Genomic DNA, 16,844 nt, shown 5'->3' with positions numbered 1-16,844 from the left:
GGCTGGGTTTCAATAACACACAACAATGGATAAACAAAATGTGCCCCATTTCAGAAAAACAAAATCATTTAATGAAGTTATAAACACATCTTTATAAAAAAAAAAACATGGAATGGAACGGGCATGCGGTAATATCCAACATACATACATACATGATGCTTACTGTATCTGTAAGTGACCAGCAAGACTGACCTGAACGAGTAGAAGGAGCTACAGTGACAGACAGAACCTTTGGCTGGTCACATCTCTCAACAGCCCAGCCCCACCCATTTAGCACAATACCCTTCACTCACTTACGGGTAATGGGCAATGTTCGGGCCAGTATGTCCTTTCCTGGATACCGTTGCATCATTAACATTGTTCCTGCACCAGGCGGGCCTGGCTAGAAAACAAGCAAAGCCTGCTCTACAGTATGACGAGCTCAAATCAGCGGCAACATCAGACAAAGCTACAACCAGTACAGTACTTTTAGGTACGAGGATAGGCATCGACACATTCAATATTGGCACGCACACTATACAGAGTACAGCATGTGCGCTGCATACTGCGTTTACTTAACGTTTTAATAATTTTGTATATACAATACAATGGACCATAGGGTGGGATAGCAGGCAGCGTGGGTGAATAAAAAAATACTGATATGAGAAGAGTAAATGTCTGTTGGGCTCGAGGGGCATCCGTGGATTTTCATTTTCCAGCATTCACGCCTGTGTGTCCATAAGCGACTTAGTCCCTGTGGCACAACCGGACATACCCACCAGGAGGTCAAAGGCCACCGGCCACCTGATTCCCAATGTGCTGATGAAAGGCCACTGATCAGGGCAGATATTACAGGGTCTAACTTAGGGTGCTTTGATCTTCTTGGTGCGAGGTGAAGCTCCGTTCTCTGCCTTAAGAACTCCGTTTTCATGGTGTCCAACTAGCAGGCAAAGACAAAAAAGAAGAGGTGAGCACTATGCAAAGGTAGACCACACACAGTATTGCTGTATTAGAGGACAGCATGAGGATGTGTCATTTGTACTCACGCGAGTCTCTCTTCAGCGGTCGTAATGGCTGTTGTTTGGCGATGCCGGCGACCTTCTTGCGGGCAGCCTGTTCATGTCTGAACTCTCTCCAACGCCTCAGCTGGAATCGGATGAACTTCCAGAGAAGCCAGGACTGGATCAAACATACCAGTAGTAGAACAGACATCCTACCGAATACAACAGGGTTATTAAGGGTTGCTTAACCGTTTGGCCGCCATGATTATTTAAAGAATGATTACTATATGCCAGGATATCCCCCCCGTTCAACCCTTATTTTGAAGATCCAAAACACCGCGACCGGACTGAATGGTGAGTGTTATGGCTAACAACAGATAGCCATCCGAAGCTAATTACTACGTTTATTGGCGCTTGCTGAGTCGAGACTAATGATTAATGTACGTTATGTTACGTTTTTCGGCGTGGAAAGTATTTAGGATATATCTGATATCAGATACAATCAGTATCAATCAATTTATTGCTTGCTGAAAAGTACTAATTTTCAAACTAGCTAGCTAGCTATCAGTCGTTTTCGGCAAGTGGTCAAGTGACAAAGTAGGCTTACCAGACAATGGCCTTACCTTATAAGCACAGTATTGAAGTTTCCGACCTCCCAGTCCAGCCCCTGGTTCTCAGCGCGGCCCAAACCAAAGCCCACCGCCAGGAACATCAAGGTCAGCGTCACCATCCGCGTAAACACAAAGCTGACTGCCCACAGGTCAAACCTGGAACACAGCATACAGTACAGCAATTTAATGTTAAATAAATAGAAAGACAAATATATATTTTCTTTACTCTCACAGTGCCGAATATATCAAATCGATGACATGAAAAGAAAGGTTGAGTTGCTAACATTTTCTGATGGTTCTCGTCAGTGAAGTAGAACATTCTGGCGATGTGGAAGCCCAGCTCTGACACATACTGTAGGAAGAGCAGTACCAGTCCCACGCGACTCAAACTACAGAGAAGACAATGAAGAGGTGATTGGTCAGAGAAGCAGGGAGGGATACGTTAGGTGGGCAATAGAAAGTAAACAAAGACATTTAGGTCTGACCTCGAAATTTAAAAAGATTCTTCTAAATCCTCCAGTTTTCTGAAATAAATATTTTCATGAATTTTCAAAAAAAGCAGACCTACAAGCTCTATGAGCTTGTAGATCTGCTATTTTTCAATAGCTAAATAACACAAAAATGTAATTAAAACACGAAAATGGGTTAATTCTCGATTATCTTGTAAACCAATTAGTCCTACATCAGTGATGATCAAATCTAAGATCTAAATAACCCAATCCACCCCCAAACCTCCTTAGGATCTATGTGTTGGAAATTGTGCAATACTGTAAAGTTAAGATGTTATGTAGTACATCATGGTCACCGAACATGTTCAAGTCTAAAAGGTGTCAATATTCTTTCCTTCAAGACAAAAATGGTTTTATAGAATAGGTTGGGAATCCTTCTCGTGGATGCTCACTTTAACACGTAGGCTGCGGAGATGTGCAGCAGGTACAGGCAGATGTACTGGAGCTGTCGTGGAATCTCCTCCTGGAAAACAAAGTCTATAGGCATTGTCTTGCTTTGCAATATCTGAATGCTCCTTTTTTTTCTCTCTCACTTGCAATCTGAAACTCACACATACAGTATAGTATATGAACAGCTAATCCAGTCAACAGCCCCAAAAAAAAAACATTCCCATGGCCTACTGACCTTGCGTACTTTCTGGAAGTAGAGCTCTGGCAAGGCATGGAGCCAGTAAGCCAGCTGAGTGAGGTAGAAGAACTTCACCTGAAATCTACAGGAGAGGGTGGGAGCACTTTAGAATAACATCCAATAGCAATGGTAGGGGTCAGGGCCCGGGGTTTATTTGTTAAATAAACAAAGTAAAAAAAACTACAACATGCAGTGCAGAGACATCAATTTATTTGGAGGAATAACATTGATTGATTGATCGAAGTATTTATTAACAGTTTGCAGAATGGGTACATTTCACATGAAAGCACAACTCAATACAAAGACTGTTACTGTGGACGACACACTGATAAAGCATTACACTTGTTTACAACGGGGTCCACCATTTTCAATTCAGCAGAACATTTAGAGACGTACAAATATACACAAAAAACAGTAAGGAGGTAAAAAGGGAAAGGAAACATATACAGTAAGGGTAAGAGGACGGGGGGATTCAGATTTTACGAGGGCAAGTTTCCCCCCGTAAAATCTGATCTGTAAGTGCAGACGGCTGCACTTACAGATTGCAGCCGTCTGTAAGTGCCCTTTGAGAGCGGTTTTGACGGAGTCAAGGGATTTGCATGTCTTAATGGCTATTGGTAGGGCGTTCCACATTTTGGTGGCATAGCAGCGAAAATAATTTAGTCCCTCGTTTGTGCCGAATCTGGGTAGAACGTAGACATTAAGGAAGTATTTAGACAGCTACATGGGTATCTTGGTGGTCACTGAACACATTAAGTAATTTGTAATAATTACATTCAATCATCAAATTAATTATTTATTCGATTACTTCATGGTGGTATGAAAGACTATTAATAATGTTTTATACTTGGTACAGAATTTACCATCTAAGAATACCAATCTAATGTTGATATTATAGTTACCTGAGGTGTACATGCGGGTAGTTCTCCCAAAGACTGCTAGGATGAAGAATGTACCCTTCCTGTGGGGACAAACCATTATGAGACAGTTAAAGAAAGATCTTTCCACTCTTTAATTCGTTTAAATTACGGTAATAAATTATCTTTCTCCCCCTCACTAGTGTGCACACAAATGCAGGCATCCCAACGGAAATAAGCCAATTAGCTATTCTATATAGTGTTGTATTTTTTCTCTGGAGGATCAAAATACCAAAAACAAAGCAGCTCAAACAAGTCATCTTACTGTTATGAGTATGTACAGGGTCCAAATGCTCGACACCAGGTGGAACACGCACAGCTGACCCGACTCATTGAACTTTGTGTTCTTGCTTTTGGACAGGTGGAGACGGCGGTTCACCTTCTGCAAACCAAGACAATACAATACAGGGCAATGAATGGGTCACGTGATCTGAACAGGAGCCAAAGAGAGCCATGGGTGTGGGTGTCACATCTGATCTGGTCACATTAAGTAAGACCAAGGTCCTCTTTCAGGTCCTGGTTACATAAAAAAACATCATTATACACAAAAGGAGAGGAGTGTCAGTGTAGAGTAACTGAAATCCCTTGACACAATAGACAGTACACACTATTTATAGTCACTCCTGCATACACACTTCTGAGCAAAGTGTTCCATTCAAAGGTTAACCCTTCATGAACCCACGTTTCAACCCACGTTTTCACGTTTCAGGGACAAGGAACACTGACAAATTATACTCTGGGAAATGCCCAGGATAAAAAACTTTAATGTTCATAATACAATTCAGGTATGATGCTGTGGGCTTGGGCTGTATAAAGGTTTCCCGCATTTGGCCTGCGGGCCGCACTTTGTACACAGCTGGAAGTGTTGTTATAATCAACAACAATAAAACATTATGTAACGGCACATAACTTTCAAGCAACCCTAACCTCTGTTAAAATAATAATAATAATGTTCTTTATTTTTCTGATTTGGATGTCTCTCATCCACTCTTACCCATGATGTAGTCTCGCGTGGTCAGACTGTTGCCTCTCGCAACTTTCAAAAGCCTTCCGTCATACAGTTTGAAGCACGGAAGCTCTGATGATCATGAGTAAAATATAAAGCGGAAGTGATGCCTCCTCCCCACTTCCCTTTTGTCTTTGCAGTCGAGCGAATTTATCCTAATATAAATAGAAATCTAAACATATATAGCTTGCTGCTTAGCAGAAATGGGAAATAGAAAATAAGCTCAAAGCTTAAAATATATTTTTGTGAATGGAAATGACAGATTACCCATAATGAAATGCATTAGTGTCAGGATACTCACATCTAGGATGTATTCCTGCACCACTGCATGGAGGATAATAGTGATGAAGAAATAGAAGAGTATGGTCGCACAGTCCTTCCATCCATACTGGTACAACGTCACCTCTCCCTCTAAACACACAGACACACACACACACACACACACACACACACACACACACACACACACACACACACACACACACACAGAAAGATTACAAACATACAGTTGCCTATGTTTGCTCTCAGAGGTGTGGTAAAACTATCCGGGATGTAAACATTTTGGCTATGCAGCCTTCATCAGTGTGAGACTGCGAGTCACACACTGATGAAGGCTGTATAACCGAAACGTCAGGTCTCTGCTATGTAGAAAATACAAATAATTTAAAATTACTCTTGCCACTGTGTCTTCCAATAAGACCACAAGTGATGCTACAAAAATATGGCAAGTCGTAAAAACACAACTTTATCAAATTTGCTTAAAGTTTGATGCTTTGGCCTTTCATTTATTACATTTGTATAACTGCTGAGCTACAATGGTACACTTTTACAGTATCCGCCTGCATTCTGAACAGCCACGCTTGACTTGTTCATTGCAACCTGTATCAGTGTGCTATTGAATAATTGATGTTTACCTGGTGAGAGTGTGCTGACATTGTATTGAGGCTGAATGAAGAGAATAGCAGTCTTGGCTGTTGCCTGCAAATTAGAAGAGACAAGCAATGTTGAAGTTGTTTGGAAGTACTTTGCACCAACATTAAGGAGATTGCTTGATCAAAGTCAGATAACCGGAACATTTGATTTAATATTGTTGCCTAATTTCTGCACATAATCGCCCACTAGTCTGGGGTGCCGGTGGCTCGGGGTAACAGATGGTAACCACAAGGTTGCCAGTTCGAACCAGGGCTTCTCCAGAGTTTGAGAGTGTCCTTGAGCAAGACACTGAATCCCTAATTGCTCCTGATGTGCTGGTTGACACAATCTATGTAAAGTGCCTTGGATAAAGAAAGGCGCTATATGCACCATTTACCATTTACTCTGGCGTTGTAATTTGATGCTGGGACGTGGAATTCCAGAAGGTGACGGTGCTGAGCTGTTCGAAATGTGGCCGGCATGACAAGGCTTGCATTGACCTGGGAGGACGCTGGCAGGCTGGCTGGCACGCCACTACAGAAGTGGGGATTGGGACAAGCAAAGTCGCCCACATTCCTGACGCGCCTGGCCACAGGTGCCTTGTCAACGTCCTCTTCTAGAATATTCACGTGTAATTACGTCGGCTCTTTCCGAAACGAAATGTGAAACTTAAGGAAATCCCCATTCAAAAAATACCATCATGCATTATTGCATGTTGGATGTCGGATTCCGGTTTGAAACTATTGCCCCAAAACATGAAGCTAGGCTACCTACCTACCAAAGTAACCTAACAATAAGAAAATTTACATTTTGTGTGTGGATATTTGCATCTATCTTCAAATGGGTTAAGTTAACCTACTACACTACATTCCCATTTGAGCAGGACTGTCTTATTTATTCGGTGGTACAGGGCTCGCGGCAGCAGACCGCTCAGAGATTGAGACGTGGCAGTAAACTGGGGGATCAAATTGTTGCAGCGGGTTGTCTTGGCTCGAAATGGCTCTGGATTCAACTAGACACTTTAGTTTGGGTGGCAAATTTGAGTCAATATCGTCGATAGAAAACAATCATGATCAATGTGGAAGTTTTAGCCAGAGTAAGTTTTTAAGTCCAAGCGCATGTCAACTGTTGTTTTGTTTTGTAGCCCAGTTTTCCAAGTGATTAATCCTTATTATTAGTGACAGCATGCCATTCCAACAGCTGAGCCAACCAAACCCATTTTAAAGCACTAAATGTTGGAATAATGTAGAAGAGGAGTTGAAGAATAGTGTCTACGAATGCATAGGAGACTCTGAGAGAGATAACGTAATGATAAAATGATCTTTACATTTCGACTTGTAATATATATTGTCAGCTTGTTCTCATGAATACCACAACTGGATACTTTTGACTGCGAACACTATAGCATTCATTGTCCACAAAAACTTGCAAAAAGAATGCAACAATGTATCAAGCAGCCATCCTCTTCTCTGCGGAAGATAGTAGCGTAGTGCTCAGAGTCAGAATGCAGTCAAAAATTCAAAATAAAGCAATACTTCTGCGAGAGGAATCCTTTGGAGCACATTACAGTTTCCACTTGTGCTAAGTAACACGACATCGGCAGCATAAATATATCTCACAATCTGCAGCAGACTTGCCAACAAAAAACAGCTGAGTGAGAGACGAGGGAAAAAAATGAGAATCTGAGAGTTCATCTCACCTCAAACATCAGGCCAATCAAAATGAAAATCACCAAACTGAACACGATGTCGGCGTGGTTCTGAATTAAGAACTCCTGGCTGAAGAAAGGATAACTCTTGTTCCTTCGCCGAAATGCCATTTCAGCACAATGCAGTTTTTCCTACTTATTTTTCTAAATCTGATTTTTTTTCTTCTGACTACGAAGTTCAGGAGTTAACTTTCTCCTCGACGTGCGCATGTGCGGCGTCTTAAAGGGCGAGTGCCATAAATTCCTCCTTTGAAGCCATTTTCAGGACTACCTACGTTACAGGCTGAAGGGGTTACATTTCAAGACAACTGTCTGCCAGGCTCAAGCTGGACGAAACTGAGAGGCTACTCATTCAACAGGTATTTAAGTTTCAATACAAGGAGAAAGAACTAGAACATACAATATTACGTTATGTCACCCAAACTGTGGCAAACATGACATTTATTGCTTGTTAAAACCCACAAGTGGCCTCGCACCCAACAGATCCAAAAAAGATAGATATAGGCCTACTCAACCTGAGAGGGAGAAAACTATGAAAACCACGAAAAACAGCACAATTTCACCATTTGCATTTGTGGGTAGCCTATATATGCAATCCCCCTTTCCAGAACTGCCATTAGTAAAATGAGTGCTCCCTAAATATAGCAATCAGAAATACATTAAAAATATGAGCACAATAAGTACCTATAAAGCATATTTTCATTTTGTCCACATTTGACATTTTTAAAAGTCAAATGTGTGCCTGAGACAATTCTTTTAACTACAGAATGTCAGTTCAAAACAATTGCAGTTTCTCAGCAAATGACATGGTCAACATGTCTTCGAAATAAAGTTTAAAAAAAGTTAAAAGATCAAACACAGTTTTGCCAGGTGGTTGATGCAATAATAGTCCTGTTCTAAGCGATGTCCGTTGACAAGAGTAGATTATTCAGTGTGTGTGTGCGTGTGTATACAGTATATTATGGAGGGGTTGTATTTTAATGGGAATAACAAAACATACACAGTGACATAGCACAAGAGTACAGAACTTATGTGTGCTTTTAAGAAGATGGCAAAGCGTAAAGCTCTGGTTTGCATTGTGATGTTGAAGGAGCACTGAAATGTAATGCACTGTTCCTCAACATCAAGTCCGGTACCACCAGGGGGTCTAAAGGCTCATTCATAGTCTGGATTTTCGAACACCACCGTCCCAGCCCTTCTCTCTGTTTTTACTCACCACCTCTCAACGTTATTTCAGCTCCGGTGGTGAGCTCACCACCGTTTCGGTGGTCACCTCACCACCGAAAATTCTGACTATGAATGAGCCTTTAATGGGACACGAGATGAGAGTGTAGAAATTGAAGCATTTGTACCCTCTCAGAGTTAAATGAACAGAGAATGTTATATTGTAGATCGGGGTCCCAAATATTTAAAATATTTCCATTCGTACACTTTCAGAGTTACAGACCCATAAAGGTCCAGTCCATTTTGACCCTTGGCGTGCGCCGGGCCAGACATTGAGAAACAGTGATGTAGTGCCCTCACATGCAAGGGCCCTTTGGCTCTAGAAGTATTGTTTCTGTGCTCACAGCTGTTGGAAATCAGTGACATTATTCTTTATTCATGTGTCCATTGGTTATTAGTTAGTTAGTTAGTTAGTTCTTGTGGCTAATAATAATTATCAACGGTTATAATTATACTGTACATAGAGTAAACACTTCCAAAACCTGAGGGGATGAGCACGTCTGAATGGCTTTTCGGTATGTAAGCTCTTTGAACAACTTAGCGTTATGGAAAGATTGGTAGTAATTTCATCTCTGTTTCGATCAAGTATATATTATGCAGTGTGTAAGAACACTGTGTATATTTAGTGGGCAGTACAAGCTAGCTTAATATGATCTGAAAAGCATACAATATGCACCTGGCTGCACACACTAAGACATACAGAGGTGACACGGCTTCCAATTTTCATGTCTGACATTAAACTGATCGAAAAGCCTAGATACCACAAAAGCCGATGTATTCCTTTGTTGCTGTCAGTCATTCCCCTTTTAGCCCTGGTCACACATCTGTGTCAGGACTCAGGAGCATCAGCTTCCCCGTTCACTTCCGTTATATGGGGCAAAAGGGTCCGAGCATCCCGTTGCAGCGCATTGATGGAGCATGTGAAAGTCCGGCATGAGTGACATGTCATGTTCAACATGGATGAACCTTGACCGGGGCGCCAACCAATAGGAAACGAGAGCCGTGCGTTGGCCCCTCATGGCAGCTTGTAGTTTACTTTCAATGAGCCAACAGTCTCCGACGCAAGTCAAACAAACTACACACTGGAAAACCGGCACCCCTGTCATCACTGCAAGATAACATGGGAAATGGTCTGGATGAGTCTGACGGAATGGCTTGTGTTTGAGATGCGTTGACTACGTCACATCTGTGGCAGATGTGTGACCGGGGCTTTACCCTCATAGGAAAGTTAGAAGTTTTCATCATCGTCTCTATGGGACATTATGAGTTGCCTCCTGGGTCCCGTGAGATGGGGGACAGTGGGTGGGGAGCCCACCACCCCAGAGTCCAACTTTGGAGTTGAGGTGAAGCGTGGCCCCATTATCCCTCGGACAGCCCGGACATCCCTGTGGAGGATTGGATCGCTGCGGATGGAGTTGAGGACCCCCCCATCCCTCTCCAAACAGTGGTTGCTGTCAAGGCTGGGTGACTGAGGGTCAGCGCCAGCGGTGAAGTACAGGGTGGAAGTTGATGCGAAGTAGGGCTCCGGGCTGGATCCGAACACAGACTTTCCCTCTGGCGAGCTGCGTTTGAAATCTGAGGCTGGTGACTCCATTGGGCTTTCCATCTCCAAACTGTCCTCCTCTTCTTCCTCCTCTTCCTCCTCCTCCTCCTCCTCCTCCCCCTCCTCATCCTCCTCATCTTCCTCCTCCTCCTCTTCCTCCTCCTCCTCTTCGCCTTGATCGGTGTCTGTGGGTGGTTCGCTCACACTCTGGAACTCATCCTTGCAGTCTGAAAGGGGCGCCACGCCCTTCCCCTGTGACTCGGAGAGGGACAAAGGCTCGCCCCCCAAAGTGTTATTGAAGCCATCGAGGCTCTTAAACTCTGGGTTGTACTCATCCATATCCTGCATGGGCGCTGACCCTCCGGCCCCGTACGCCAGGTTGATCTTTCCCAGGTTTCCAGTCTTCAGCGCAAGCCGGATCAGGAGCCAGTGGTGGTGGTAGCAGATACAGGAGCTGCTGGGCCCGGCTCCGCAGCTGCCAGGGTGCTCCACCAGGAAACCGGCCACACCGGACAGGGAGACAGCGCCGTGGTTCTGTGCGGAATGGGCCGGCAGCCTCTTGTCTCCCAGAGAACAGGACGACTCCCGTTCGATGCAGCTACTGCCCATGTTGTTGTTGTTGTTCAGACCCTGGGCGATCTCTGTCGACTTGGGGTGCAGAAATCGGTAGTACAGCACTAGAGAGGCAACACCTGGAAAGTACAGAAGAGGGATTTTACCATTCCCAAATTGTTTGTCCTCTCCCATCAGATGATTATACTGATTTATAAATTACATATAGTATGCTTAGCGTAGCAGTGTGCTCCAGCTGGCTATCCCTGCAAGACCCACCGTTGCAAATATACAACATATTTAAATTAATGAATTAATACAAATATATATATATATCATTGATGTTCATTGCAATGCCATTGGCCATGATATTTGCATATAAATACGGAGGCTGAAATTCACACAAATTAAAAATCTCTGGACTGACCTTTAACCCTGATAAAAGTAAGTAAAATGCCTGTAATATATGTATTTTTGTGATCATTAGAATGTAGAACATGTTTTATTTATTATTGTGAAAGATATCCCCCAAATGTAAATTATTCATTTATTATTATTATTTTAATAATTATTATAAATGTGCATAACATTTATTTTACATAATTTCCTCTACAAAGTCCTAGTAGTACAAGTAGTAGTAAGGTTGAAATCTCTTTTTTGCAAGTAGAAATGTATACGGGTCTTGCAGGGCTATACTTTGGATATGAAATGGGTGCAGGCTTTAGTTCCGACATACTATTGATCCGAAACCTCAATCCTAACCTAACCCTAACCGCAAGCACGGGAGCAGCGCATGTCGGACCATCGCTTTTTCGCATCGCATCGCATGTCCCCCCGCTTCGGATCTTCGGTGTGTCGGAAAAGCGTGCGCACCCCTATGAAATAGTGTCAAATATATAATATTGGTTTGTTAAATACAAAATAAAAAAATGCACACACCATCTGAGATGTTCAAAGAAGCTTCTATTCCACCCTGGTCTTATTCTAATTCCATTCCATAAATTTATGATTACGGCATTTGGCCAATGTATAAATATTTTGCAAACAGTAATCAACCAGTATGCACACAGTTTAAGGCTAAGTCGTGGCATCCTCATGACCTATAAGCCCCGGGGAATAGCACAGGCTCTCCGAGCTCGACGCATTATCATTATTATGAGTGCGGGGAGATAGACGGAGACATCGTGACTCACTGAGAAGAAAGCTGCACAGCACAGCTGCTGGCAGAGTCAAGCTCTCCCATGATGCCTCACTGAGCAGGAAGTCGGACGCAGCCAGCAGAAGCGTAGCGTTCTCTATCAGCATGAACTGAGGAGAGGGGAGAAGGTCAGAGCATCATTCATCTGTAGGCAAGCACTGACGTCGTGTGAGCAAAGGACAAAGAGCTGATGATGACATGGCTACCTTTCACACTGTGAGTGTGGAGGTCAGTAAGAAGGTGACACTATGTGCACTACATTAAAAAAAATCGCCAATGAAAACAAAACAAAAAAAAACTCCACTGTGAAGTGAATCACGCATACCAGAATCGAAACCCATCTTTGCGTGAAAAGTCATTTTCTCACCGCGTAAAAGCTGGCCATGCGGTAGCGCGAGGGTCCATCTTTGACGTTGAGGAAGACGAAGATGTGCACAAGTCCCATGACGCCGTTGAAGGCTCGCCAGCACCAGGGGCCATTGCAGATGTCTGGTTGCTGGGATACCAGCCAAAAGGAGGCCGTGAGCCAGTGGAAACCTGGAAGTCCACGTAAAAATAGACTTAAAGTGAGTGCGAGGAACGGCCTGCGGGGAAACAAGTGCAACAGAGCCTCTGTACCACAACCCTCATGGGAGAATCGCAGAACCACTGGCTTTATAGAGAGAACACTTTGTCATTCAGTATTGTGATGCTTTCATCAATTCTTTGCCCGAATGGACATTATAAATAGGAATAAGTAATATAAAACATGCAGGCTCTTTGCCTGATCAATATCAGAATAATGACAGATTAACGTTTGTATGTGAGGCAATAAGCGTTAGAATAAAAAACATCATCCCCTGCCAGTTGATAAGGATACCAGCACATTTATCCTCAAGTGATTTGGGCTGCATCTCACCTGCCACAGCGCAGATCCACCAGTCGAAAACCCTGGCAAAAACCATAAGGCTGGTGACTCTGGCAGCAAGCATGCCCGCCCTCCACACTAGCATGCACAGCAGGGCTGCTGGGGGCAAGGCCAGGTGACCTGGCCTGATCAGGCAGCAGGCTCGACTATACAGCATCAGGGCCCAGGAAATGGACAGCAGGCACAGAGCACAGCAATAAGCCACTGAAGTGAAGACCAAGAGAGGAGGGAGAAGAGACGGATTGAGAGAGACAGCCACACGAGGGAATTGTTGTCAGTTATTCCAGTTCTGCCGTTTTAGTGTCCTTTGTTACACAAACCCTCCAGAGCCACATACACGTGCAAAAGTCAAACAAGCTCACATTCTTCTATCACCACCAACAATACTAAACAGCAAACTGTCACTGTCAGGTGGAAACCTTATGAACAAAACCGTTACCATTCAGGAAATGTAACATGTAAACTTTGCGTTCCAATTGATCCAATGTAGTTATTATTCAGTCACAAACTCTTGTTGATACTATTCATTGGTTAAATATTTATGAAACAGACAGACAGACCTGATGGCTATTTTGGACAAAAATAATATTTATTTAGTTCCGAAAATAGCAAAAATAACGTGTCACATCACATCACAACATGACACGAAGTCAGAATCATATGACTAAGGATAAAATAGGGCATCCAAAACACAATACGATGGCTCAAATGAAAGGGTTCTTTCTGCCTGACAGCAATGAAATAATAAAAAAAGGAATGCAAAGGATCGTACCTGGTGACGGAATGCCCACGTCAGTGGAGACCACCACATATGCCTGCAGCAGGCTCTGTGGCAGAGTCATGATCAAGGCCTCCAGCAGCCACAGTGCAGCAACATCTGCTTGCTGCATGACCTTAACGCCGAGCTCGCCCATCGAGCCTGGCGTATACAACGCTGTCCTTGTGCAGTCCCACAACCTGCCAGAGGAGGGAGACAAACACCAGAGCACTTAGAAAAGACACACACACACACACACACACACACACACACAGTGCTTACTGCTTACAACACTCTTCAAGATAGAAGATGTTTTGGGTAAAGGTGGTCAGCTTTCACTGAAATTAGTCTTACAGCAGCTTTGCATGCAATACATAATACAAGAATGAGCATTATTATACAATTTGCCTTATTTTTTTATTCTATTTAGCAAACTATGCTATGTATCTGGACTACTTTTGTAAATGATGACTATAGTTTTGACTTTTTATTTTTGTCCACTTGACTGTGTGGGCAAAAATACTTAAGACTGTTGAGTCCACTCTATACTAGGTATAATAATTTTACTGCCTGCAATGTTGCCAACCAAAAAACAAGAACCTTGAGACCTTGAACCCACATAGAAACATGTTGGAGTTCCTCTTAGGAATGAGTGCGAACCAAGCAGGCAATAACACATCTTAAGTACATATAGATGAGCAACGTGGCCAAATCAGGCTTCAGTTTCTAGAAACAACGTACACAGTAAACATTAAACGTCACACTTGATAATGGAATGTATGCTGTTAATGTGGAGTGTTCATCTGTCCATAACTCTTGAGTGTACAAAATGGAACCAAATTGAACTGTAAATGAACAATGTAATCCCTGACATGACATCCCTATATTGGGCATATCGTATTAGAACATTTTTGAAAATAGGGCTAAAGTGGTTAACACATTTGACTGTGTCTCTACTCTCTTACAGCTCAGCGCCGGCAGATCTCACCGTTTAAAGATGCCCAGGTGCAATATGTGTATGACTGACAGGTAGCATCGCCGGTCATCACCATCGTCATGGTACCACTTCCAACTCAGCGCCTGGACCAGCGTCCCTGGCAGAAAGAACCCGAGGGTAAGGGCTGCCCACTGCGTCTCTTCGTTCCAGAGGTAAAACCCTATACAGTAGAAAACTAACAGACACACAGGCAGACGCACACATACACAGAAATAGGGTTCATTATTCCTGCATCGAAAGAGGTTCTGTTTATTCTCAGGGAAAGAGAATACAGGATGGATTACAAAACTGTCTGCATTTTGTGCAGGAATAAAGATGGTGTGAAACATAAGCCCCGAAAACTGTGAAAACATAATCGATTCACACGAGACTTTATGCGTCAGAGTACAGAGAGGCATAAAAGAGGACGAGCAGCATCTCACTGGTGGTGAGGAGGGATGCCCTTGAGCCCCGCACGGGGAAGGGACACAGGCTCCCTGCATCCATCCGCCAATGAACCGACTACAAAATCTCCCCTGGTACACAGTATCGCTCCATATTCTTGACTCTAAATATAGCTATTTAAAGCGATTGGCCTACAGGAGTTAGGCCACTACTAACACACATATGTGTGTTACACACACACATATCACTGCTCCTAAATCTGGCACGATGTGCAGCTCCAGAGGGATACGTTTCTCCTCTTGGTATTGATTAGACTTCTTTTTCTGTCACTGACTCCACCGATGGAGCCCTTCAGGCGAGGTATTTATATCGGTTGGAAAACTATACGTGCTCAGGACAAAGTCACTTTTCTTGGTGCGTATTCAGTGAGATCACATCCTGACTGTGTCATGCCCTTGTCATCGATTTGCTTACTCAGGGGTTATTGCACTTGCAGTATACCTGATTCTGAATGCAATATAGCTTGCATGGTTTCCAGCATAAACACTGGGTCGAATGGGTCTGAGATGAATGTGCACTATAGGAACATAATGGGACATACCAGAGGTTATATGGCCACGCAAACGCATAGGCACAGCACAGTGTGGGACCACCTGACCGCATGCACAGCGTACCAAATGCCAGATGCTCTTCACAAATGGCAGACTGGCAGGTCGTTATGCTAACAGAGTGCTGTGACAGCTACGCCTAACTTGTTTTGCAAATTGCAACTTGTTCGAAAAACAACAAAAACAACAAAAAAGACTGCGAGGACCACACGTCACGGACTGGTACAAAGCAAGAATTCAACACTATCCTTTTCACGTTTTATTTTTTCTTCTTTTTTTCATGAGGGGGAGTGTCCAACAATTCCAAATAGTATAGCCTACCGGTATGTCAGGGACATATGGTAACTATAACCATGGCTGTTGGAGCAGCCTTTGGAACGGTTACGAAGCATCATGGCTGTACAAAAAGCCAACGCATCTCCACTGATTGAAACATGGCGAACGGGCCAATTCAAAGCAAAGCAGATCAATCAATCGACTGTTTCATAATTAAAAAAACAAACAAATGCATTTTATTTCCTTGTATTTTATTTCGCACAATAAGCCCATTAGCAGGCCAGCTGCTAGTGGAATTTGCATGGCCACTTACGCGCGCTCCGTTCGGCCACAATAACCAGTGCGGACGCACAGTAGAGGACCGCCTGGCACCACGCTGTCCAGCAGCCCGTCCGCCGGGCCGACGAGGGCAGCCCGTCCGCGATCATGATACGGATACGTAGGCGCGACAACAACAACAACCCGGTGACATTGACATGGTTCTAGGCATCCTTCTCCATCGGTGGATCCGTTACTACCTCCTCCTCCTCCTCCTCCTCCTCCCGCTCTCCTGCCTGCGTGCCTGCCTCCCGTCCAAAATATCTGACGTCACTGAGCATGTTTAAAGGAGCAGTGGCTCCATCCATCCATGTGGCGGTGCGCTCTGCGCTGTGCTCAAAGCTCACCTTGCCTCCACCTTGGACAGCCATTATGTAAGGCAAGCTCACATTGGTCTGATAGATAGGCTATACTCTGTCTGCAGGCTGCTGGCATATATAGTAGCACGTGTTAATTTGTTTAGAATAATAATAAGTATCCATTGCGGTTTCTGAATTTCAGAGTGAGCCTATGACCTTCATTTTAGGAAAAACAAGTTGAAAACAATTCGTATTTAGTGTGGCCTGGCAAAATGCAAGGCCTCTTGCAGACAGAGAGAGGGCACAATGAATCAGCCTTAAAGGAGCACTTCACCAATTTGTATCATATAAACCAGGGGTTTTCAACTGATTGTGAACGATGGACCACCACCCTGACTTAGAATCAACCTGGGGACCACTGTTGTGTTGGGTGGGTGTGGAATCTGTGGATATGGGCTAAGATCAGTGTTTTTGTAACACAATTGCTATGCATCCCATGTGTACACATCC

General features: G+C 43.6%; 2 protein-coding genes across 2 annotated transcripts; both read right to left on the bottom strand.

The window, feature by feature from the left end:
• Positions 1-44: 44 nt before the first annotated feature.
• tram2 (translocation associated membrane protein 2) lies at positions 45-7,448 on the bottom strand. Its single transcript, XM_080790339.1, has 11 exons — positions 7,263-7,448; positions 5,566-5,629; positions 4,953-5,062; positions 3,911-4,027; positions 3,631-3,689; positions 2,726-2,810; positions 2,493-2,563; positions 1,876-1,980; positions 1,604-1,747; positions 1,026-1,192; positions 45-919 (listed from the first exon to the last, which is right to left on the bottom strand). Exons 1-11 carry the CDS (start codon positions 7,380-7,382, stop codon positions 843-845), a joined length of 1,119 nt encoding a protein of 372 aa, XP_080646465.1. The 5' UTR covers positions 7,383-7,448; the 3' UTR covers positions 45-842.
• A 1,948-nt stretch (positions 7,449-9,396) lies between these two features.
• Positions 9,397-16,145, bottom strand: xkr5a (XK related 5a; the record flags this gene model as incomplete). Its single annotated transcript, XM_080791456.1, has 7 exons — positions 9,397-10,730; positions 11,784-11,898; positions 12,156-12,325; positions 12,687-12,899; positions 13,468-13,652; positions 14,441-14,624; positions 16,031-16,145. The coding sequence occupies 7 exons, from the start codon at positions 16,143-16,145 to the stop codon at positions 9,724-9,726; spliced, it is 1,989 nt and encodes a 662-aa protein (XP_080647582.1). The 3' UTR covers positions 9,397-9,723.
• Positions 16,146-16,844: the final 699 nt, after the last annotated feature.

The sequence above is a fragment of the Protomyctophum bolini genome, assembly GCF_963924005.1.
Source record: "Protomyctophum bolini genome assembly, chromosome: 19".
Classification (NCBI taxonomy): domain Eukaryota; kingdom Metazoa; phylum Chordata; class Actinopteri; order Myctophiformes; family Myctophidae; genus Protomyctophum; species Protomyctophum bolini.
Note: the sequence above shows the minus strand (reverse complement) of the source record. Positions and strands in the feature narration are given on the sequence as shown.